The sequence below is a fragment of the Tripterygium wilfordii genome, chromosome 11 (genome assembly GCF_013401445.1).
Source record: "Tripterygium wilfordii isolate XIE 37 chromosome 11, ASM1340144v1, whole genome shotgun sequence".
Classification (NCBI taxonomy): domain Eukaryota; kingdom Viridiplantae; phylum Streptophyta; class Magnoliopsida; order Celastrales; family Celastraceae; genus Tripterygium; species Tripterygium wilfordii.
In genome coordinates, this window is record NC_052242.1 from 11,464,009 (window position 1) to 11,489,330 (window position 25,322).

Consider the following 25,322-nt stretch of genomic DNA (forward strand, 5'->3'; position numbering starts at 1 on the left):
GGGTATTGTGCGTCTTTGTGAGGAGAGTCTAACAGTTGTGGTGGTGTGACAAACCGCCACCAAAATTGGTCAGATCTGAAGTTCTTTTCAAAACATTAACATAAACCGACCAATGTTACTATTTTAAAACGGACATATCCGGTAACCGTTTTGGACAGTATATAGCTAGGCATTGTGTGCTTGAATGGGGATAATCCAACGGTGATAGTGGTATGGCGAACCGCTGCCGAATCATGATCATGCTGCTACAAATCATAATAATAACCAAGTATTAATTGATCAGGGGCATTTCTTTGATCAAAATTTAATCTTTAAATCTCTAATTTGGGGATTAGGTATTTTTCCCAAAAGACCTAATCTTGAAATCTTCTAATCCTTTAAACTTGAAAGAAACAATATGCTCTAATTCTCAATCTCTGCCGCCGATTCCCAATCCTCTGATTTTCTGATGTTCAAGTGTTTTGGAGAAATGGTTCACCAATGTGATATAATATTCAGAGCCAGCATAACCAAACCACTAATATTTTGTACAAGGTTTAATCCAATTTGATTGAGAAGGCTGTTGACCTGGTAGGTTATTCTATAGCCAACACTTACAATGTTACTTGCAGAATCTGACATTTGCTGTCAATGTTTTAGTTGCATCCGGGTGCTATTGGTGGTGGCCTTGGTGTCACTTTGAGCCTAATCACCTCCAAATACCCTTCTATTGTGGGTATCAATTTTGACCTGCCTGATGTTGTACAACATGTTCCATCATATCCCGGTGCCTTTTTGCTACTGTTAAGAAACTATTACTGTTGATATCAATTGTTAATTTATTTGAAAACATCTTATGTTTCAGGGGTGGAACATGTAGGAGGAGACATGTTTGCAAGTGTTCCCAAAGAAGATGCTATTTTCATGAACCTTACACAAAATTTTTTTTGCTATTTTCATGAAGGTAAGTTCTATATTTTTTGCAGGCAATTTTTCATTAGATTCGGGCTTCTCTTCCTCAATAATATGGGCTTATGGGCCATAACAATCTAAATCATAATAGGTAACACAATGGGCTTTGCATATGTTCTAAGCCCATTAGGCCTGATATATTTTTGGTGCCAACACTCACACAAAAAGTTTTTTGCTATTTTCATGAAGGTAAGTTCTATATTTTTTGCAGGCAATTTTTCATTAGATTCGGGCTTTTTATGTGCTATTTTTCTTTGAACTGTTTTTGTAGTGGATACTGCATGATTGGGGTGGTGAACACTGCTTGAAGTTATTGAAGAACTGCTACAATGCAATTCCTGATGATGGAGGCAATATTTTCTTTATAATTAAGTTTCTCAATGTGACTTATTTTATATGGTCTAAAATTTATTAGCATCTGATATCATGAATTATGGTTTACATATGAAACGGATTGGAACAAATGATTGTTTGTTATAAAATTCCATTCATTAATGTACTGTATTTTGTTTGTTTTTATGCTCCTATTTTTTTACAGTGATTTGATTGCATTCGATTAATGCAAATGTCTGAAATGGTTTGTAGTTTTAACGGCAATTCTATTGACCACTAGAGATCCAATATTCAAATGTTCAGTGGCAATTACAAATGACACTAAATAATAAAACATTTCCCGACAATTTTAATAATCGGCAAATCTCATAACTAAAATCAATAATAGTAATAACTGATCACATTCGATGTCTGAACAGCCTAAATCAATAACATGTTTGAAGCATTTTCAATGAACAGCTACAGCTTTTTCTTTCAAATTTTATTTTCATACATAGCAGGACAATTAATCCAAATGGAATAGTTGTTTCACGCTATAAGGTCCAATTTGATGAGCTCTCCCTCTCCACATCTCATGCGCCATCTGCTTGTCCGCCTTTTGAGTTGGATGAGCCGAGTCCCAAAATAAATACTCATCCGGTTTTTCGCATAATTCAAACCTTCCTAATGATCCACATATGAAAGTTCCCCTGAACTTCCCGAATCCACAGCATGCTGCCTTCTCTTCTATAAAACCTGCACCATTATTTATACACAAGTTGTTAATTTCCGATTTAACATGAGATAGTTAAGAATAATGTAAGACATATTATGATAAAATCACGTACCATAATGGGTGGGATTCCGTACTCTCATTAGAAAACTCTGGTTGAAATCATATAGTAGATACTTGAAACTGTCCAGATTCTTCTCTAGCTCAACAAGCACCTTGAGGAGGTGCTTGTTATGCTGCTTTTGGAGAGACGCAGCTTCTTCAAAGTCTCTGCCTTTCCCTTTAGATATCGCCAATCGTGACTGTGGCAGAAACCTCAAGTCCAACAAGGTAAGAAAAACGAACTTTCTACCTCCACTTTTATATATTTCCTGCCATGAATCAACATTTAAATAAATTAACCAGTGCCCTCAATCATAATAACTCAGATATAGAGCCTTAATCTTACCTTGATTACTGTTGTTATGTTTCCAATGACCATGTCTACAAAGTTAGAACTGATGTTTATTGAAATGGCAGCATTGTAATCGTTCAATCCCACGCTGAACAAGTGAACAGCTCGTGATAACCTTTTTTGAGCTTCCACGTTACCGAATTCATCTCTGAACCAAGTCTCCACTTTCTTATAGTTCCTTAGCTGTGCGTGAAGATCTATCACCTGAACAAACAATTAATCATTAGCTGTGTGTGAAGATCTATCACCACCAAACTCCATAAGCAATCAAGAAACTATAATATGTATGTATGTACCTTGCCGGGGTGTGTGTCGACAAGAGCACCCGATCCGGCGGAAGCGAAATTGACTCCATAGTGGTACTCATGAAGCCCTGGTTGTAAGAATGGAGGAATCAACGGCATTCCTGCAAATTGAGCTGCATTTCGAAACTAATGTAAGTAAATAAAATAACAGATGGAAATTGAAATAAACATGCAAGTTTATTAATTATAACCAATAAAATCAGGTATCACACGGCCATTGGAATATCGTCCTGTTGGGTGCTTGAAATATGTCTCTCCATAAGGCCAAAAACTTGCTCGGTTAGGCTCCGTGGTGTTGAGATAGTTGTTGTTGCCAGCATCGTAGAGTGAATCTCCAAAGATAAACAAAGGTGCATGCAGCTGCTTCTTTGAACGGGATGCCACCGGTTGTGCCTCCGCTTGGCCAATTGTGGTGGTCAAGAGAAGGACCACCCCGATCACAGACATGTACGAGTTGTTGAAAGCCATCTCTCGGATTTGATTTAGCTGGACGTGAAGAAGAAGAAGAAGAAGAAGAAGATGAGCTGTTTGATGCACTAAATTAAATCAATTGTATGCCTATATATAATAACGTCTCCGTGAGCTGTTTGCTAACTTTGAAATTGACCCTTCAACCAATACTTCCTTATAAGATAATACTGCAACTTCTATCTCTGGATTACCCTGCATAGCTATATATATGTGTGTAAATGTATCTCTTCTACTAGCTAGGGTGGGTGTGGAAGTAATTAAGAGAGAGGTGCCACGCTTACCTCCAAAAATGCCACCATCAATTGATTTCCCCAATACCCATCTCAAGATCACATGAAAACAGATATGAAAGATTGAAAAAAATAGAAGAATTAAAATTAACATTCAATTCCACATACTCTTTTGACAATTGAATGACCGTACACCTCGAGCTGTCATAACAGTCCACACCACGTAGTGACATGTAATAGTGGGTCGAAACTCATGTGAGCAGGGGTTCGAAGGACAAGTCCACGGAACCAGGATTACAAAGAAATGTCCTAACATCTCTCGTCGTACTAATTTTATATATATCAATGACATTAATTACCTTAAATTTGATTTCTATATCTATGAATCTTGACATTGTGATTATGAATAATTTTACATCAATGACATTAATTTGATTTCCATTAAATTATAGTGATGAAAGATTTTATCATCTCATGTATGTCTTATATCTATATCTATATATGTATATAGTCTACATATATGTGTGCAGACAGTGCAGTTGTGCACTGTCTGCACATATATATATATATATATATATATATATATATATATATATATATATATCTTTATATGTATATAGTCTATATATATCTATATATGTATATAGTCTGTATATATGTGTGCAGACAGTGCAGTTGTGCACTGTCTGCTCATATATATATATCTTTATATGTATATAGTCTATATATATCTATATATGTATATAGTCTCTATATATCTATTTATGTATATAGTCTGTATATATGTGTGCAGACAGTGCAGTTGTGCACTGTCTGCACATATATATATATATATATATATATATAATATATATCTTTATATATATATCTTTATATGTATATAGTCTATATATATCTATATATGTATATAGTCTGTATATATGTGTGCAGACAGTGCAGTTGTGCACTGTCTGCACATATATATATATATATATATATATATATATCTTTATATGTATATAGTCTGTATATATGTGTGCAGACAGTGCAGTTGTGCACTGTCTGCACATATATATATATATATATGGCCTATTGTGGTTGGTTGGGCCTTTTTCGGCTCCTTTGATCGATTGAAAACTTGGGCCCAAAATCTGGGCCCCTCCCCTACGCGCGGGCTCTCCTCTCATGTGGATTGCTTTGCACTCAGCTGGCTGACTGGCTCCGAGCTTTCCTTGGGCCTCACTTTGATCCTTGGCCACTATTGCTCCAAACCCCTATTTCTTTCTGTTTTGCAGGTTAAGGTTTCTTCTTCTTTGGGCCTTTAGCTGCTAGTGGGCCCCGGTTCCTATTACCTGCAGGCTGTGTTTCCTTGGACCCTTTTCGGCTCCTCCTTGGTTGGTTGAAGTCATTGAGCAGGGGTTCGAAGGACAAGTCCACGGAACCAGGATAACAAAGAAATGTCCCAACATCTCTCGTCGTACTAATTTTATATATATCAATGACATTAATTACCTTAAATTTGATTTCTATATCTATGAATCTTGACATTGTGATTATGAATAATTTTACATCAATGACATTAATTTTGATTTCCATTAAATTATAGTGATGAAAGATTTTATCATCTCATGTATGTCTTATATCTATATCTATATATGTATATAGTCTACATATATGTGTGCAGACAGTGCAGTTGTGCACTGTCTGCACATATATATATATCTTTATATGTATATAGTCTCTATATATCTATATATGTATATAGTCTGTATATATGTGTGCAGACAGTGCAGTTGTGCACTGTCTGCACACACACACACACAGACACATATATATATATATATATATATATATATATATATATCTTTATATGTATATATATATATATATCTTTATATGTATATAGTCTATATATATCTATATATGTATATAGTCTGTATATATGTGTGCAGACAGTGCAGTTGTGCACTGTCTGCACAACAATATATAGTTTATATATTGTTGCGCTTAAAACTGTAGGAACATGTGTTATTTGTTGTAGAGTGTAAAATGTTACAAAATAATGGAAGGGGTTGTTGAAATAAAAATTTAGGGGTACAATTGAAAAAGGCATGAGAGTTTAAGGGGGCTAGTGATAATTTGAGGAACCTAGAGGGGTCAAAATCTATATATATGTAAAAGTAGGATACACTTCATCTCTTTTTCCCTCCTAAACTTGTAAATTTTCTACCCTACTATTAATTTATTAATTATTTTATTCTCTTAACCAACATTTCATTTGAAATCAACTAACAAGATTATTTATCTCTTACATAATGTTTACACATCTTTTTCTATATATTCAAAAAGATTGTGATAACCAACCCTTCAAACTAATAAATTTTTTTGAAATAAGATAAAACTGTTTTTAAATATAATTTTTTTTTTCAAATAGAATAATACTTATATATATTTGTGTTAATAATTATCACTCATTTTTCAAACCTCCTTAATTAGATATAACCAACATTTTAAAGTTATACAATGGATAATAGTGACTTTAAACATAATTATTTTAAAAAACAAGACAAATATGACTGTAAAAAGAGAGAACAAAAGGACGATTGAAATTATACAATATTATACAATATATAAAAATATAATACAACTTAACCTTTTCTTCCCTCCTAATTGAACTTGCAAATTATCCTTTATCACTATGTAAATTAATAATTCAAATATTTAATTCAGTTGTTTAATTTAATTATGTAATAGCAATGAGGACTCCTTTATGTAAGTAAGGATAAAGGAATTTGTCTTCTTTATAATCAAAATATCGAATCATCTTCCCAATTATGATAATAATACTATTGTTTATTAAATTTTAAATATGATATTATTAATATTAAAATATTATGATAAAGGAGTTTATATCAGTTATGATCTTCCCAATTTAAATTTTTAAATATTCAAACATATATTGTCTTTTGAAAAAGCCATGATTTTATTAATTGAATATGCCGCTTTGTTGCTTCATGCTTAGAACATTCCTTACACACGATGGTTCGTGTTCCTTCGGCTGAATCAACAAATCAACCCATCGTTCTTGGTCTGATGAATGCACCTGGCGGTTGGACAAAGTAATTTATGAATTATTTATTGCATTGGGAATAAAAACCATAGAGAGTACATATTTAAAAAAACCAAATAAATAATTACGGAACTTAAGTTCAACAATATCAAATCAAACAACTAAAAAAATTTACTCCCGTCCTGATCTTTTTTCAATCTTGATGTTTTTCACCTTATTGGTGGAAAGTTGTGTGTATAATTCATCGGGTAGATCACAATCAGTTATTATATTTGATGACATTGTATTTCATTGGGGGGTTGGGGCCCTAGTGGATTTTGCTAGGTAAATTTTTTTGTAAGAACCAGAAACAAATTACAACCTATAAGAACCAGAAACAAATCACCAAACAAATACACTGCATATTCGAAGTTCCAAAGATTTGTAAAATTGAATAAAAAATTACACACCTTGGATGATCAGGAGAACCTTAATTGGTTTCTGGCCATATTTTCTCCAAGAGTAATCATCTAGTGGAATATCAGAGTTTAGACATTTTGAGGTTAATCGCTGGAACTCTCACTACTCTCTTCATTCTCATATGTATGTATAAGAAAAACAAAATACGTTAAAAAATTAAAATCATATCAAAAAAGCAAAGAAATTTAAATGGGGTTCTAAAATAATTCCAAGAGTACCTTAAATGGGATTCCAAAATTTAAATGGCCGATAAAGGTTGGCTGCCTTTTAGGGAAGGGAAGGTTTGTCATGGTACCAAAAAGAGGCCTGCAGAAAAAAGAAAAAAGAAAAAGAAAATAGTTGTAACGATAGAACAAACACTAAATATTGGTCACACATTAATTAGATGAAGCAACTTGTGCTTAAAAATGGAAGTCAGCAGCAGCCATTCAAAATGGATCCAAAATGACAACAAAAACCTCCACTCCACAGCAGTAGATTAAGCTTTCTATTAGATATTTGCACCAACTCATCTTCTATTTCTCATTCTCCACATCTATAGCCAACAGCAGGTTTTTATTTGCAATCTCTTAATAGGTGCATGCACATACAATTTTTTTAAAATGAAGAAAATTTAAAGACTTCTAGAATGAGATTTAAAGCACTTGAATGATAAGCTCTTTCTAAGAGTTCACTCACCTCCGTGGCAACAAATTTGGGTCCACTGGAATAACCACATGTTGACTGTCATTACTATGAATCCAAGGCAAAGGTTGTGGCTGCTGCTCAGGCACCCATTATGAAAGGTATATGCATCAAACATTGGAACTGCAACACAAGCCTGAAGATCACATGAATATATAATCCATAAGCATGCATAGATGGACGATAGGTATTCCCAACCATCATTGGTTCCAATTTAGAATTTGAATGCCATTAAATCAAATTGTCAAGTATTTATACTCACCACCACTCTCGTCGTTTCGTTCTCCACCATTCTGTTTTCGAGCCTGTTGTCCCAGCCTATAATAAATGCATACCTGAACTGATTGGAGGCAGAAAGGAAGCCTCATCGAAGGAGATTCTAAAAGGCAAAATTAATGAGGCTATGCATTACATACAAGACAAATTAGTAGTACTCACAATGTCATCCATTGACGATTTGATTTGGCTTCAAAAGCATAAAAGATTCGCGGATCTAAAATGCCTGGAATGGGGAGACATTTTTATTGTCGCCACAAAACGTTTCCCTTATTGGTGAAACCAAAATTGTCGCCGCATATAGGGTATAGATATTAGGACGACTTTTATGTCACCGCTTAAAACCGCCACATAAAATCATTATTGTTGTAATGATGTTATAATAGAGTATTTTTTAAAATATGAAAACTCGTAAAAAACAATTGTAATAAATAAAAATGTAACTTTTCATTATTTGAAACTATTATTAGTGAATTAAAGACTCTAGTCAAATGACTAGTCCAACAATCCCACTTATAAAATTGTAGCTCCCCCCGCTCAGAGCCTCAAAGTCAGGTCAGGCCGTCAGTGGCTTTGCTAACTAAGACGAGGTCCGGTTGATATAAAACATCAATAATTAAGCCAACAACGCCCAACAATCCCACTTATAAAATTGTAGCTCCCCCCGTTCAGAGCCTCAAAGTCAGGTCAGGCCGTCAGTGACTTTGCTAACTAAGACGAGGTCCGGTTGATATAAAACATCAATAATTAAGCCAACAACGCATAAGAACCAAGGATGCAATAGGGCATACGACAAGAGAGAGAATATTGTTCAGCTTTTGGGAATCAGACATAAACACCTTTTCAAGTATTGTTAAGGTTCCAAGATCATTGGATTCCCTTTTGGTTTTTCTATCGACTGATTCTGTGTGTACTGAGATTTGAGATGGACCCACCACCATGGGAGGTGAGAAAATAGTCAGAGGTTTTGGATTGGATGAACTGAGATGGACCCACCATGGGAGGTGAGATAGAATAGTCATAGGTTTTAGGTGCACTAAGAGTGAGATGGGAGGTGCGACAATGAAGGAAGTTGGGCGGCACACGTGAGAAAAAAGAATCAAGAGAAGACAAGGGAGGGAAAAGAGGACAAAATAGATAGATACTCCCAATTACATATAGTAAACTCCGAACAAATGAAAGAGGAAGACAACAATGTTGGAAATTCCAACCCACTCATCCCCTTTTGATTTATAGATTCTCGTAGATATATCTGGCCCGCTCCTAAGCCATCACACTTTGGTACTTATACCCAAGGAAAATGCATAGTTAATGGAGAAGAAGTGTTACTATCCTAAGCCATCATATTGTTTGCGTTTATCCAAAGATGTGGGATTTTTACAAGTCTTGACGTGTTAGACTTATAATCTCATATTGTTTGGCGAACACCAAGTAATGTGGATTATAAGAAAAGCCCAAACTTCTCCCCATTAAGTGAGCCAGCCCAAAGTCGTCCAGACCTCCACAATGCTTGACATATCCATGTATTCACAATGAACCAAATAAAACCCTAAACGAACAATATTTTTTGATTAGAGTGGGTTGTGATTTCTGATAAACATACACTAACAAACACACTCGCCTTGCTAACACTACCCATAAACAAGTAATATTATAGTAATGACTTTCCTAACAAGCAAGATTGGGTCGTCTGGTGAACATACCGTGTAAGCTAGGTATTGACAAATTAAGTGAGTAAAGTGACATTTTTCTTTTGTGTATGCTTGTCAGCAACCTACTCTCCCTTTTATTGAATCCACTCTTCCCTTGTAGCTCAAAATGGGTGAAGTAATGCTTGTCAGCAACCTTTTCTCCATTTTTTAAAGCCACTCTTCAGTTTGTAGCTCAAAATGGGTGAAATAGTTCCTCCGGTTGCTGTCTATAAATACCCATCAAACCACTACTCAACCTACTGCTTGCATCTCACTTCAATTCCCACACTTTATATATTCTCATTCAAGGAAAAAAACACACACACACACACACACACATATATATAGATGGAGAGAGAGTGCATAGAAGAAGGTTTATTGTCTAACTCTCTCCTCCTTCAATCCAACTCGGATATCAACCACCACAACAATAAATCCACCATCACTGCCGTTGTCATCTTCAGCACCTTCATCGCCGTCTGCGGATCGTTCTGTTATGGCAGCGCTGTAAGTAGAATTAAGAAATGTAGCAGGGTCTATTTTGGCAGTTGGTGTGTATTATTTAATTTGGTTGATATGGGTAGTTAGAAGCTTAAGGTGGATGTTATAACAACCAAGAAAATGGATTGACTAATTAAACTAGTGTGGTTAATTGGTGATTGTGATTGCAGCTGGGTTATTCATCACCTGCCGAATCTGGAATCATTGAAGACTTGGGCCTCTCTGTACAAGCTGTTAGCTTCTAAAATCCTCAACTTCTTTGATTTATTCTTCATTCAATAACAGACAAAAAAAAACACATTCCCCCTTTTTCTTTAATTTGGAATATCTTGCTTTTTCTTTTTTTTTTTTTTTTTGTTTTAAGTGGGACCTTGCAAGAAGGTTGCACTTTATTCAAGGAAAACAAAGTTGCATCTTACTACAAAAATTCTTTTAATTTTTCTTTTTTGGGGGAATGAAAACTTGCATTGCACCTAGATTCAAGGGATAAATGTTATTTTTCATTTGTTACGACTCGGTCACTTATTCTTCAAACGTTATGTTTTGGTTATTGATTTTACACAATCATTTTCTTTGTTAGCGTTGGCTCATCTCTAACAGTCAACGAGCTGACTTGATATCAAAAAGTCAAGGAAATTGTTTTCTCATCTTTGTTGGATTGACAGTCTGAAAATTTGAATTAAAAAAAAAACGACACAATAAGATTATGACAAATTCAAAGACAAACCAACTAGATCCCTCTCTCATACAAAAAAAAAAAGAAAAAAAAATAGATCCCTCTCTTCCTCCCAAAGAGAACTCTCCTCAATTGTTGCTTCTCTTGGTTTTCAAGTTTCATTTCAACTTTCATTGTAAGGGAATTTTTCACTTTACTCTACCTTTTCAATTTATTTTGTTTTGGTTTTAACGCTTTCTGCACACATCGGATTTTTGTACCACCATGTCATTATATTAAATGTTTTGTGTTTGGTCAAATAGATATGTCAGCTAGCTGACTGACCAAGACTTCACAAAAACTGACCGCGAAATGATTACATAAGATCGTTGACCAAAATGTAACATTTGAACAATGATTGACTGAGTCGTAACAGAGGTTATCTATTAGCGGCGAAAATTAACATTTACCCTAAATTCTAGTGTGATTTATGTCACGCACCCCACATCAATTAGACATGACCTAGTGAAACACTATATAATGGGTACCCTCTCATTCCACTAATAGGTCTTTTTAGTGGAGGTGTGTGGGCTCATGTCAAGTTGGTATCAAAGCAAAAGCTCATCTTTGTGCATGTGGGTGTGTGCCGCCCCATCATGTTATAGGTTGGGTCACGTATAGAGCTACCCACCCATCCCGTGATGAATGGTCGTAAAAGAAGGCCTAGTCGGGTGAAAGCCTCAAGTGGAGTCCAGCCGACGCGGAGGTCGGTGCGGAAGCATGACAGTTTGTCACACATCCCAGATCGCTTAGATGTGGCCTAGTGAAACACTGTATAATGGATACTATTTCCCTCCACTAATAATATTTTTAGATATTTTTAGGAGAGGTTTTTGGGTCCATGTCATCATAAATAAAGCCTGCTATTAAACCAACTCTTGCTCTTTTAAGTTAAAAAAAAAATGGAGTTGTAGCCCAATGCTAGGCTACCCAACCTAAGACCGTATGATTCTACTTTTGAATCCCAAGGAGAGGTGGGGGTGACGGTTTAATTTGATTTCATGCAGGGTCTAATGTACAAAAAATTCAAAAACTAATAAAAGAAGGGATTGTTCCAAAATGTAGTGCAGAGGTGAGCGTTAATGTAGATTTCTGTGATGTTCAAGTGTTTTGGACAATTGGTTCTCCGATGTGATATAAGATTCAGAGCCAGTATAACCAAACCACTACTATTTGCTACAGGGATTGATCCCATTTTCATTTCATCTTTATTGTGCAGTACTCTGTTTTTGGTTCAATCATGACGATTGGAGGAGCTATTGGAGCCATTTTAAGTGGAAAAGTTGCAGATCTTATTGGTCGAAAACGCGTAAGTGATCTTAAAGTTTTTGTTCTGTTTCGAAACCTAGTTGAATTAGGAAAGCCCAACAAGTGTTTGTTAAAATGCCTCAATGCTCTGCATCAAGACCTTAATCCGGAATATGTACCATAATTTTCTAATTAGTATATGGATTACATGAATCAGACAATGTGGTTATCCGACGTATTCTGCACTGTGGGATGGCTGACAATAGCATTCGCCAAGGTTTGTCATAGCTTTTCTACTTCTTCTCTTCAAATACGCACTCAATAAATAAAATGCCATTGCTTGCTCTGTATGAATAATGTTTCAATCGTATCTATTCGTTTACCCTTCGATTGTGAATGCTACTCGACATTTTTCAGTATGTATGCAAAAAGGGCACAGTTTTGCTTACAGTTTAAGTTAGCTATACACATACAAACTCACTTTTGTTGTGTTAAAGGGCTGATTGCAGGCAACATTACACAAACTAAAGTTTAATTCCGTAATAAATTTGTTTTTGGACAATTTGATGAAACAAAAGATCAGTGACGTCAAATGTTGCCATCTTGTCTAAAGGGAGCTTGGTGGCTTGATATTGGAAGATTGTCATTGGGGTTCGGCATTGGCCTTATCACATATGTGGTAATTGTACTAAATTTTTGTTGGTTAAGTTTTTTGTATTGCTACTTTAAACATCTGATGCATCTTTTGAATCAAGTAGGTACCAGTATATGTAGCAGAAATAACACCAACTAATCTCCGGGGAACATTTACATCAGCCAATCAGGTGGGAAAAAGAAATCATTTTATGACGGTAATAAAGTAAAGTAATAATGTGAATTGTTTATGGAGCTTGCTATGTCTTTCCAATCCTACAGTTGATGATAAGTGCTGGGTTTTCACTAGTTTTTTTCATCGGAAACAACATTTCCTGGCGTTCCTTGGCTCTAATTGGTAACCATCTGGTTTTGCATTTTCTTGATTTAGACCTTGAAATGAAGTCCGAAGCCCTTCTATTGTATTTGCTTTGATTCATCTGCTCTGTAATTTTCTTTTTCAGGTGCTATTCCATGCCTCGTTCAACTTGTAGGTTTATTTTTCATTCCAGAGTCTCCTAGGTGGCTGGTGGGTTCAGTTTAATCAGGAACTTATTAAAAACTGATATAGTTTGGTATTTCCATCCTACGTTCTAATGTCAGCGAAAAAAGAGGCAAATATGATTTCTTTTGGGAATGATAATTGATTATTTTTCTTTCAGGCAAAATTGGGTAGAGAAAAAGAGTTTCAAGCGGCTTTGCAGAGTCTAAGGGGAGGCAATGTTGATGTTTCTGAAGAAGCAGCTGATATCCGGGTAAATACAATACTCTCCCTCATCTTTCTTTTTTTTTCCTTTCTTGTTTGGCCAAGTCATTTATATGTCGAATTGAAAAGACAATGTAATCTCACTGATCTGTAGGATATGATTAATATCTTTGAAGAACAATCAGAAGCTAGTTTTATAGACTTGTTCCAGAAGAGATATGCTTATTCAATCATTGTAAGTTTCAAAAACAGAGAATTCGCATTTCCTTGTGATGACTTTTTCCGATGTTCCTCTATAAAACTTTGAGTGGTTCAGGTTGGAGTAGGACTGATGCTGCTACAACAATTTGGAGGAGCAAGTGCATTCGCATATTATATCGACACCATATTCGAGGATACAGGCATGTCTTCACTGAAACACAAAAAATCTTATATTTATTGGAACATAAATATATGCATTCATGATAAAAAAAAAATTATGAAATAGTTAAAACCATCTAAAACAGGTATTTCAAGTAGTCTTGGAAGCAACTCAGTAGCTATCCTGCAGGCAAGTCACTCTCACAGGTCTAAATTAAGCTGGAGATTCAATTTAGTTGTGTATCTTACACAGGTCTGTAAACTTTGCAGATTCCAACTGCTATTGTAGGGTTATTCTTGCTGGACATAGCTGGAAGACGACAACTCCTGATGGTTAGAATGGAAAATATATCATATCAAATTAATAAATAAATACATTATATATATATATATGTATGTATGTATGTATGTAGTTTAACAAGTACATCTGCAGGTTTCTGCTGCTGGAATGAGCTTGTGCGGGATTCTACTTGGATTGTCATTCTGCTTTCAGGTTTGAGCAAGTTTAGATATGCTATAGTTCTCCACATTTCTATGATCCTTTTGTTTCTTTTGAGCCTTTGTTTGTTCTTATTTCCTTTCCTTTTGGTTCACATCTACTATGCGCAGGGAATCAACCATTTGAAGGACTTGACTCCCACTTTGACACTTATTGGGATATTGGTACTTGAGTCTCACCCAAACTGGTCCCATACTCAGAGCTCTTATTGGCATAATTTTTACTATTAAAATCTTATTTGCTCTTCAGCACTAAAAAGTAAAATTTTAGACTTGGTAGTTATCGAACTAATGTGGAAATTTTTTTGACGACGCGATCAGGGGTACTTGGCAGCTTTTGCAATAGGCATGGCTGGAATACCATGGATCATAATGTCAGAGGTACTTGGAAACTTTTTTGGGGCTTGAACTTCAAATAAACAGTGTTCTATTGCTTATCCTGAGAGATTACTTTGCATTTCAGATATTCCCGATTAACATAAAAGCGTCAGCGGGAAGCCTAGTGACTTTAACCAACTGGTCTTGCTCTTGGGTTATAACTTACACTTTCAATTTCATGATGGAATGGAACTCTGCAGGTATCTATTTCTCTAGCTCGCGCAAACTCAATCACACGCATTCATGGTCACTCATTGTCTTGAGCCTTTTGAGCATTGATCATATTGTGGCAGGGACATTTTTCATTTTCTCGGGCGTTTGCGCTTTAACTGTTGTATTCATATGGAAGTTAGTACCAGAGACCAAGGGAAGAACACTGGAGGAGATACAAGCATCCCTAGCTCATTTTCTAAAATAGGAAACAGATATTAAGTCAGTCGTAAACCTAGCCGGTGTCATCCCAGCTTTTTGCTGCCTGCGTGAGAGCTCGGGTTAGCGTCTTATGGTGGTGAATGTAGTCAGTCAGTCGTTTATTTTGTCATGAGAAGATTTTCGTATGGAAGACTCTGTACTTTGGTATCACAAAACACATACCAAACACTTGAGCAGTTGAGCATTCAACCAACTTATCATTTTTTAAATAATTTATACTGTATTATTAATATATATCAAATTTTACACTCTATAATTCATATTATGTTATTTTTATTATTTATATATAAATTAAATTATTTTAAAAAATATGCGATTCAATTTTTTTAGTATAAATATTTTCAATTAAATTTAATTTTAGGTTTAAACTTGTAAATTACAAGATATTTATGTAAATAAAATTAATTTTTAAAGTTTTTTATAATATTATCTTAATAAAAGAAAATAAGAAACAAAATAAAGATAAAAATAACAAAACAAATAAAAGCTCGAAAATAAGTTTCAATTTGAAACCTTTTTTTTTTTAGTTTATTAGAGCTCCAATTTGTCAAGCTTATAAGCGGTCAAAATAAGATTTGAAAAAAAAAACATTGATTTATAAACTATCAGGTGTTTGATGAAATTTATAACTAATTCTAGCTTATAAGAGCAACTTTCCAGCAACACCTCTTAATAAATTCTCTAAAATATAACAAAATGAGTCATTTTACAGGATCACAATTCAATAGCACTTCATATAAATTCCTCTAAACCATCATCTATAAGTTAAAATATTCATTTCTCCAATCAATTTTAATATCTTTTTTGTTTTTAATTTTTACCAACTATATTTTAGATGAAAAAATATATTTTTGACAACATCATGATTAAATAAAATAATAATATAAATAAATATCAAAAATATTAAAATATATATTTATACAAGATATTTTTCAATTGAGTATTTCAATATGGTTGTTTTCCAACGGTCAAAATTTCAAACATCACCTTCTACTAATATTGAAATATTTACAAATAAATATTATTTGGACTCTTTATATATATAAATAAATTTTATTTATATTTCTCGGAAGTTATTTTATTTTCTTGATTATCGGAAAAATATTAAAAATAAAAAGTTAGTTGGCGAAGTTTTGAATCTACTAGAAACATTATAATAAAAATGTTAATTGAACAAGTTATGATAAATATAACACAATAATAAAAAGATTTAAGAATTATATTATGGACAATTTAATGTTAAAAGATAATGAATGTTTTAATAATAAAATATATCTAGAGGAGCTACAATTGTTTGATACATCTAACGAACAATTGTAGCTCCGTAATAAAGTTCCGCTAGTATAACGGAACTAATGAGATGAGTGTTTTGTGTTTTTTTGCCCTCCATCCGGTAAAATAGGATAGAGGATGGGTTTACCGTGATAGATGGAGCTACTCCAAGGTGTGAAAAATATATTACGATTAGTGTAAGAGATATAATAAAAATTACACAAAAATAAGAGAACTGTATAAATAATTATAGTTTGTTATTTTATGTTTTTATGATAAATTCATTTATTTTATTATAAATATGTATTATTAAATTTAGTTTTAAGTTCAAAATTATAAATTACAAGATATTTTTATATAAATAAAATTAATATTAATATTTAGAAATTTTATAAAATCATATATAATATTATCTTAACAAAAGAAAAGGAAAAAATAAAAACTCTAAAATAAGCTTCAACTCGAAGTTTATTTTTTTTCCAACATTTTGGAGCTTATAAGCTAATTATAATGTTTCTAGTGTATTTGGTAGATCTTATTTTAGAACTTTCATCTCTATTTATAGATAGCGTAGAAACTTCTTTCTTTTAATCAAGCTAACCACATGGCTTAGGTGTCATGTAGATACCTGTATTTTTGGGCCTAAATTATCATAGTGCATTGAATTTCCTTAAAATACCTCCATTTCCCTGTTTATCACTAAGATTTGAACTATATAAACCCCCTCAACACTACTGATTTTTGCACAAAAACAAAAAAAGAAGAAGCGAAAAACCATCATATAAAAGGAAAAAAATAATAATGTAGAGTGGGTGAGTGTCACATTATATTAAAGGAAGCAAACCTTAAGAAAATAAGGACACATTGAAGAGGAAGGTGGTGAGTTGATAATTCTATGAAAAGATCAACTCACTAACCTTTTTCATCAACCCTATCTTTCTTTTCTTATGGTTTGCTTTCTTTTTCAACAAGAGAGAAATACTTTATCTTGAAGCATGAATATATATGCTTCTACTTATGTAGTTATTTAGTGTTGAGTTTTCACATATTACCATTGGCATGACTTTTTTGTGTGGTAGAAAAACCCCAATATCTATTCTCTATCTCTCTTTCCCCTACTCTCCACAAAGATGCCAACTTTCTCATCATTTGGGGGAAGGAGGTGAAGTTTATCAATAGCCTCCTCTTCCCTCCACCTTGATATGCCATTAGTCTCTCTCTTTTCCCTTCTCAGATATGGCGATTCCACAATTCCGATTAAATTTAAAGAGTCTATAATTTGAATCTAATGGTTTGGGAGGTGTGCCACATCACACCACATTTTTTTTTCATTTTTAAAATTTATCTGATTTTCCTCCACCATTAAATGTGAATTGTAAACTCTAAGAAATTCCGGAGCCCCCAAATCCCTCCTTATATCTAGTGTGTGCTTCTTTTTTCTTTTATTTCTAGCGAGTCAATTAGATCTCATTCTGGCTATATATCCTTTGGTAGATTGCCTTTTTAAACCCTCATAGGAGGCCTAATTTCAAGATAAAGGGTCTCTCTCTTCATGAGCTGCTTTCTTATGAGTGTGCTTTGTTGGGTATGGGTTTTATTTCCTATATCTATTTGTATTTGGGAAGGTTCTCATTTCAGGGTTGTATTTTTGGGAGAGTACTAATCTCCATGTCCTATACAACATGATTATTGTTTTATTGAAATATGCCAACCTTTTAATTACTTGTATGATTTGTTGTGCTAAAATCAATTCACAGACAAAGCACACAATCGATTGACTAAACCTATATAATGATCCAAGCAAATCAGAGACAAAGAATCAAGCAAAACAGTAAAGAACACGAGATTTACGTGGTTAGGTAAAAACCTACGTCCATGGACAACCACAGAAATCACAATCCCTTATATTAGAAAACAGGAGCGATCCACCTTATACGCAAAGGCAATATAAGTCCATCCCTTGAGTTTAAAACAAACAAAAGCAATAAAAAAAGAGAGCCTAAATGGCTAAATGCCCCAACTAAATGATCAAACGTATTTTAGATTAAATATAAAAGAACAAAAAATATAGATGGTCAAAGGTATTTGAAAATCTACATGTGGTTGTTAAGAAGCAAGCTAGCTAGCTAGCTATAATATACAAGAATTTATTGGAGTGCATGCATGATATTAAACTTCAAATTAATTATAATCATACGGTATAAATTATTATATACATCTACTTATTGATTTTAATTAGAGTATATATAGATATATGTTTCTCTTTCCTTTATATTCTCTAGATATATGTACTTTTGAAGGAGACTAAATGCATATAAAAGCAAGAAAATCATATCAGACGTAACTTTCTCAAAACTCAGAAAGTTCTCTCTCCCTCTATACTTTTCCCCTCCCTCTCTTTCGTACAGATTTGAGGGGACCATTCTTCTCTTTCTTCAGTTTGTTTTTCTTTTAGTTTGTTGATGTGTTATGTTGAATAAAGACTACGGGCATATCATGAATTTTTTCCCCCAAAATTCCGTCTGAGATATGGTATTGCTACAACAACGATGTATAATCGGAGATCATTTATCACGTTATGAGTTTCAAACTTCGAGATCAAGTATGGATAATCATTATTTCGATGGAGTTAGATTTGGATTTAGATCTTGATCTACTTCCATATCAGTTTGGAGGATTTCTCAAACGACTAGATCTGTTTTGTTTAGTTTAAATTTTGAAGTTTGTTTGTCTAATCGGACGAAGTTCGGTGTAATACGATATTGTTTGGTTTTCGACGATATTCGGTGGAATAAGGTGTCGTCTCGGGATGTCCAACGACGACCATTTTTATGTTTGTATATTTCTTTTTAGTCTTATTGATTGTAATTTCATCTTTAATGATGGCTTTGAGTGCTTTATTGGCCTCCTCTTTCCTATAGTTGGGTTAATAAATCAATTCTCGGTCTCCATGACCTTTTCCAAAAAATAAAATAAAAGAAGAGACTAAATAAAAGATAGTTTTAAAATTATTAATAAGTCCCTATCTGTTTACAACTCCAATTTCTTTAAATTTTTGTAGATTTCAGTTCGAAAAGTACAATTTCTCATCGACCTATAGTAACCTATTCTTCTTCCAATCGTCGATATTCATCTTCCAAAGCCCCATTTTAAATTCTGTATCAAATTCTTCTTGTTTTCGCAAAGTTAAGTTATGATCTGTTGAAATTCATCTAGTGAAAATTTTGTTTTTTGTTTGTTTTGTTATTTGTTGAAATTTATCTATTGAGTTTTGTTTTTCTTGCTTGTATGTTTTTGATAGATACATATATGTGGTAAATTTTATATGTTGAAACTTGAAACAAATAAATTTATCTTTGAAAATCTTAAATCATGAATTGAAGACAATTTAGTCAATAAAAATAATATTTAAATTTTTTTGTCCTTAGTGGAATATGATTTCAAAGCCTATGGTATTGGTACAAAAAGAAATTGATGGACTAAAAACAGACCAGGCCGGCCCTAAAAACAGGCTTATTAGTGTGTCCAAGTCTATTACAACATTTTAAAAATAATAAGGCATAAAAGACAAAGTAGTTAATTTTTTTTTTTGATAAACATATATACATACATCTAAAAATATGTAAACAACACTTCACACAAACCACCCGTGAATATTACATCACAAGCAAAAAGGCTTGTGGACAAAGTAGTTAATTAAGAGTAGGCATAAAGTACAACTGTACAAGCAATAACATTGATGGACTGACAATGGACTATAACTCAATAAACAACCTCTCAGACCCCCCATCTCATCTAGATCTAGTACTAGTAGCTAATGCGAAGATGGCCAATGACAGCGTAGAAGAAGGGAATCCTTCAAGGCCCCTGCTTTATGAAGAAAACTCTGAATTGCGATGTGGGGATTGTAGCGGAAGCGGAACTTCTTCAGCAACTACTGTGCTTGTGCTTAGTACCTTTGTTGCTGTTGCTGGCTCATATGTCTTTGGTTCTGCTGTAAGTAGTGTTTTCGGACTCCCAACCTTATAAAGTTATAGACTTGCTATGATTTTTTATTAAAGGCCCAAAATTCCTTCGTGGGTGATACGAAATTGTTTGGATAAATGAATGGTTAGATATTTTGAGTTGTGGAATTTTGTTGATCACCATCTGATGATGACTTATGAACTGAAGTGATATTGTATGATATGAATTGCAGGTGGGGTATTCATCGCCTGCTCAGTCTGGAATCATAAAGGACCTTGGTCTCTCTGTGGCAGAGGTATGCCTCGTGAATTTACTTGGTCATGATTTGCTGATACTACAATATTATATAGAGAGTTCTTATCTTGCCTTAGAAGTTTTTGAATCCTACTCCAAATGTGTGAGTTTTTGCTAACCTTGCCATGGATAATGATATATTTGGTCAAAATATACCGCGAATAGGGTTTTCCCCCAGAAAATTTGGTACTAGTCTGGGGATGTCTCCGTGACTGAACTGAATTGCTGCATGACTTATCAATTTATAAAAACTTGCATAGTAAATGGATGGCATAGACTGATACACTGCACTGAAATTAGTTTAAATTGAATGAAAATTAATATCTCAAAAGGCATTTTGGCATCACAAAGCTACTGATTAAGGCTGCTAAAGTGGAACTATCATATTTCCTATGCTTTTCAGATAAACCTGATATCTATTGGGTCAATGCATTTTGAATTAGTTTCAAGTGAAATGCACCCATGACAATTGCTGGTCTATAATTTGATTTGGATATCATGCAGTACTCCCTTTTCGGATCAATAGTGACGATTGGAGCTATGCTAGGTGCTATAATAAGTGGAAAGTTAGCTGATTATACTGGTCGAAGAGGGGTAGGCTTTTCATGTCACTGTTACTGCTCATATTTGAAAATTTCGCTTTCTGCCATGTGGAAATTTATTCACAGTTCTTTTTTCCCTGAAAGCAGACAATGGGCTTAGCGGAAATATTCTGCATTGTTGGGTGGTTGGATATAGCATTCTCAAAGGTGATTTTAGTTTTTCTTTTCTTTTCCCTCTCTCCCTCTTCCAAATTCTCAATTAATAACATGTATGAAAGACGATGCAAGAGATACTTTAAACTCATAAATAAACTTAAAATGAGTATTCCTTTTTGTTTATCAAACATCAAACAGCATGAGATGATATTGAATGCAATCACGATTCTGAAAAAACACAAACAGAAGTAAATTAGTCCTTTGCTTTTCCTCTTGATTTTGGGGCTTATTTCGTAATATTAAATGTTCAGTGCTTGTTGAAAGGTTGCTTGGTGGCTTGACCTGGGAAGGCTCTTGGTTGGATGTGGTATGGGTCTTCTATCTTATGTGGTAATTGTCGAAGATTGCGTTTTGTATTTGATTACTCACTCCCTATGTGGAAATTGAACTACTTGCTTTTCAATTAACAAACAGGTGCCAGTGTATATAGCTGAAATCACACCCAAGAATCTTAGAGGAGGATTTACAACAGTTCATCAGGTAATACTAAAGCCAAATGGAGTAGGAGTCACTTTATACACATTGTTATGCACCTAATTACTATTTAGTATTTACCACTGATTTTTCAGCTGATGATTTGTTTGGGAGTATCGCTTTCATATCTTATTGGAGCCTCTGTAAATTGGCGGACTTTGGCATTGATTGGTAGTTTTGCCTGTCCTCTTCATGTTTCAATTTGATATGCATATTTTTCCACTGCGGTAACTTTTATTTGAATTTATTTTAGGTACTATTCCTTGCCTCATACAGCTTATTGGTCTTTTCTTCATCCCAGAGTCTCCAAGATGGCTGGTGTGTCACTTTTCTAAATTTTTCTATACTGTTTATTCGTGGTTTATGGATGATTGCGTTATGAGAGGAGGAAATAAATCTAGACTATTTTTGCATTTCCAAGAAAACAATGTGTAATAACTCCACTTCAAAATTGAGAATGAAAAGATTGTACTGAAAACGTAATGTTGTATTTATAGGGGCAAGAAACGGTTGGCGCACTGGTAAAGTTGTTTCTTGCAATTTGTAATAGTTAGATTTATATATTTATACAAAGTAAACAGAGGAAAGGGGTCTCCTTTGTAAACAATGAGCATATACCCTTTGTAATTGTAATTGGCTTAATGATGAGAGCATAATGGAAATTCGTTTTGGCTGTAAGAAATATTTTATTAAAAAAAACACAGAGAAATCTTGTGGTTTGTATACATTTTTGAGGATAAATTGGATAATACCTCCTTGATGTCGTTACCTCTCTTTTGTATATTCACCCACACACACACACACACTCATATGCTTGTTTTGCAGGCAAAGAATGGTCAAAGAAAAGAATGTGAAGCTGCATTACAGAGGCTACGAGGGGATGATGATATTTCTAATGAGGCAGCTGAGATCAGAGTAAGCTTTCACTCTTACCCATTTTGTACCTGTTTTCAAGAAGATCACGTATTGCTTAAAACATATTGAGAAAACAATGAGAACTGATATGGAACTATTTCTACTTATAGGAATATACAGAAACACTTCTACGGCTTTCTGAAGCTGGCATTCTGGAATTGTTTCAGTGGAAATATGCTCATTCACTAATTGTTAGCTTCCAACTCTGTAACAGCGGTGTCATATTTCATTTCTGGGAATTATTTAATTATCTGTCTTCCTTATAAAATATTCAACATTGGTTAAGGTTGGAGTTGGCCTTATGGTCTTGCAACAATTTGGAGGTGTCAATGCCGTTGCATTTTATGCAAGCTCTATATTCATATCTGCTGGTATGTGATTGATTGCTTCTGATATATGATTTGATAAATAAGAACATGCAATGTGAATCTAAAACCTCTGACTATATTACAGGTTTCTCGGGGAGTATTGGAATGATAGCAATGGTTATTGTCCAGGTTGGTGATTTTCGTTATGTCATTTGGCTGTTGTATTTCACTGATGCTTTAAGAAATCAGAAATATTTTGCAGCTTCCAATGACATTGTTAGGTGTACTCTTAATGGATAAATCTGGAAGACGACCACTTCTACTGGTAAGAAGAAGCAAAGAATGTGTTCAAGATTTAGGTGGACACAAAAAAATGCTCAAGTATACTTGTATTCACAGGTATCTGCAGCCGGAACATGTTTGGGTTGCCTGCTTGTTGGATTGTCATTCTTGTTGCAGGTTCTTCTGAAACAATATTTACTATTGCCTTCAAATTTTCTTTCTTTTTGGTACCTTGAACATCAATTTCCTTAAACTATTAAACCTCTCCGATTCCAGGATCTTCACCAATGGGAGCAGGTCACTCCCCATTGGGCACTTGTCGGTGTACTGGTAATAACTCAAAGGCCTATATTTCTTACATTTTGGTATGCATATAAAAGAAAGTAGCGATCTATGTAATCTTGATAGATGGAGTTTCAAGAAAATGAATTTCGATGCTCATCTCAACTCTCACATACTAATAAGCCTGTTAATTCAGATAACCTAAAAATTTAAACCTCTGTATCATCTTTCTATTTGTTAATATACCTAGGAACTCAAGAAAACTCCGAGATATTTGTCACTGCAAACAGAACAGATCTATAAACCTGTGTGAATAAGTGGCTCCCTTTGCATCTCCAACGCTCTATGCCTCTACTCCATAAGTTGTATGAAGGATCGTCCGCATTTAATTATATTAGATATAATTGGATGATTGATGACATGATCTATTTTTTGATTGGTTTGAATGTAGGTTTATACTGGGTCTTTCTCGCTAGGAATGGGAGGAATTCCTTGGGTTATAATGTCCGAGGTAGGTTAATTCAATTGTATGCCGCAACACTCTTCTCCAATCCTCAGTAAAAGAGGAAGTAAGTTGCATATAAAGATAAACAACCTATATGTATGACTGGAGAAAGAGAAGAAACTAACAATTGACATTTTCAGATATTTCCTATAAACATGAAGGGGTCTGCTGGAAGCCTTGTGACATTGGTTAGCTGGTTGGGGTCTTGGATTGTCTCATATGCCTTTAACTTCCTAATGAAATGGAGCTCAGCAGGTACTTGCTGATAATCTCTGCATCCCATCTCTCTTTCTGGAGCCAGCCTCCTTCGGTACATACGCTCTAATCCTCACGGCCACCTTGTAATATGTGACGACTATTTGCATTGCAGGAACGTTTATGGTGTTCTCTGGGATATGTTGCCTGACTGTTCTCTTTGTGGCGAAGCTTTTACCGGAGACAAAGGACCGGACACTAGAAGAAATACAAGCATCCATGAATCCTTTGTCAGCAAAAAAGATAGATTTGACAGACTCATGAGACTCTATCCTTGCGTTTCTTCATCACTTTTGCTAGACATTTGATAAAGCGTATGGATATAGTGTTGTATAATGTTGCTCATAGTTAATTGATATAGGCCATTGGGCAATGGTACATGAAGTGGCTTATATATTTACCCGTGATACAGTACATGGGTAATTTGGTAAAAGGATAATTAGCAATAAATCTCTTAAATCAAAATTTTATTTCAACCCATAAGGTAGTCTATATAAGTGGACAAGAAAAAATTATTTAAATGTCTTTTTTTATTGACCAAAATACCCTCCACCTTTATTTTACTTCTAAATTTCAATAATTAAATACCTTTTTTTCTGATGGTAGCGTGAGAGGATGGTTATATTTCGTTCGTTTGAGTCTTGATAGAGACGATTTTTGTGGAGTTTAAAAGAAGACTCAAAGAACCATAAGAATTTTTCTAATACATTTTTTTAGATTCGAAAATTGAGATTGAAATTTTGTGCATAGGAACAGTGTTTCTAACATTAGTGTATTAGACATCAGTGTGTTCGGGCAGTTATAATTCACTTGTTTGAGTTTCGATTGAGAAGATATTTGTGATATTCGAAAGAAGATGCGAACATCCACAGATTTATGTCTAATACATATTTGGCGATTCGAACATTTTAGAGGTCAAATTGAG

At 34.2% G+C, this 25,322-nt stretch overlaps 4 protein-coding genes across 8 annotated transcripts; 3 read left to right on the forward strand and 1 right to left on the reverse strand.

The window, feature by feature from the left end:
* Positions 1 to 549: 549 nt before the first annotated feature.
* On the forward strand, positions 550 to 1,337 carry LOC120008800 (caffeic acid 3-O-methyltransferase 2-like; the record flags this gene model as incomplete). The annotated part of the gene is made up of 4 exons (XM_038859169.1): positions 550 to 570; positions 640 to 766; positions 860 to 943; positions 1,223 to 1,337. Coding segments are annotated over 4 exons (246 nt in total), but the record flags the coding sequence as incomplete, so codon positions are not given.
* Positions 1,338 to 1,548: 211 nt separating this feature from the next.
* Positions 1,549 to 3,245, reverse strand: LOC120009923 (GDSL esterase/lipase 5-like). Its single transcript, XM_038860658.1, has 6 exons — positions 2,947 to 3,245; positions 2,747 to 2,868; positions 2,445 to 2,654; positions 2,112 to 2,367; positions 1,900 to 2,019; positions 1,549 to 1,679 (listed from the first exon to the last, which is right to left on the reverse strand). The coding sequence occupies exons 1-6, from the start codon at positions 3,221 to 3,223 to the stop codon at positions 1,663 to 1,665; spliced, it is 1,002 nt and encodes a 333-aa protein (XP_038716586.1). The 5' UTR covers positions 3,224 to 3,245; the 3' UTR covers positions 1,549 to 1,662.
* Positions 3,246 to 9,579: 6,334 nt separating this feature from the next.
* Positions 9,580 to 15,247, forward strand: LOC120009260 (sugar transporter ESL1-like). Of its 4 annotated transcripts, XM_038859763.1 has the most exons (19): positions 10,053 to 10,122; positions 10,287 to 10,349; positions 11,839 to 11,903; positions 12,051 to 12,140; positions 12,297 to 12,356; positions 12,693 to 12,758; positions 12,838 to 12,903; positions 12,995 to 13,070; positions 13,177 to 13,241; positions 13,375 to 13,467; positions 13,573 to 13,653; positions 13,735 to 13,819; positions 13,925 to 13,968; positions 14,049 to 14,111; positions 14,212 to 14,271; positions 14,388 to 14,441; positions 14,598 to 14,657; positions 14,740 to 14,854; positions 14,948 to 15,247. In XM_038859763.1, exons 4-19 carry the CDS (start codon positions 12,072 to 12,074, stop codon positions 15,070 to 15,072), a joined length of 1,182 nt encoding a protein of 393 aa, XP_038715691.1. In that variant the 5' UTR covers positions 10,053 to 10,122; positions 10,287 to 10,349; positions 11,839 to 11,903; positions 12,051 to 12,071; the 3' UTR covers positions 15,073 to 15,247. The 4 variants fall into 4 exon arrangements, with proteins under 4 accessions (XP_038715690.1, XP_038715688.1, XP_038715689.1 ...); XM_038859760.1 differs by lacking the exon at positions 11,839 to 11,903 and having other exon boundaries at positions 9,581 to 10,122; XM_038859761.1 differs by lacking the exons at positions 10,287 to 10,349; positions 11,839 to 11,903 and having other exon boundaries at positions 9,588 to 10,122.
* Positions 15,248 to 20,124: 4,877 nt separating this feature from the next.
* Positions 20,125 to 24,875, forward strand: LOC120009259 (sugar transporter ERD6-like 5). Of its 2 annotated transcripts, XM_038859758.1 has the most exons (18): positions 20,125 to 20,354; positions 20,557 to 20,619; positions 21,123 to 21,212; positions 21,308 to 21,367; positions 21,641 to 21,706; positions 21,791 to 21,856; positions 21,946 to 22,021; positions 22,104 to 22,168; positions 22,676 to 22,765; positions 22,876 to 22,956; positions 23,052 to 23,136; positions 23,219 to 23,262; positions 23,336 to 23,398; positions 23,473 to 23,532; positions 23,632 to 23,685; positions 24,089 to 24,148; positions 24,283 to 24,397; positions 24,513 to 24,875. In XM_038859758.1, exons 1-18 carry the CDS (start codon positions 20,184 to 20,186, stop codon positions 24,659 to 24,661), a joined length of 1,458 nt encoding a protein of 485 aa, XP_038715686.1. In that variant the 5' UTR covers positions 20,125 to 20,183; the 3' UTR covers positions 24,662 to 24,875. The 2 variants fall into 2 exon arrangements, with proteins under 2 accessions (XP_038715686.1, XP_038715687.1); XM_038859759.1 differs by lacking the exon at positions 24,513 to 24,875 and having other exon boundaries at positions 24,089 to 24,206.
* Positions 24,876 to 25,322: the final 447 nt, after the last annotated feature.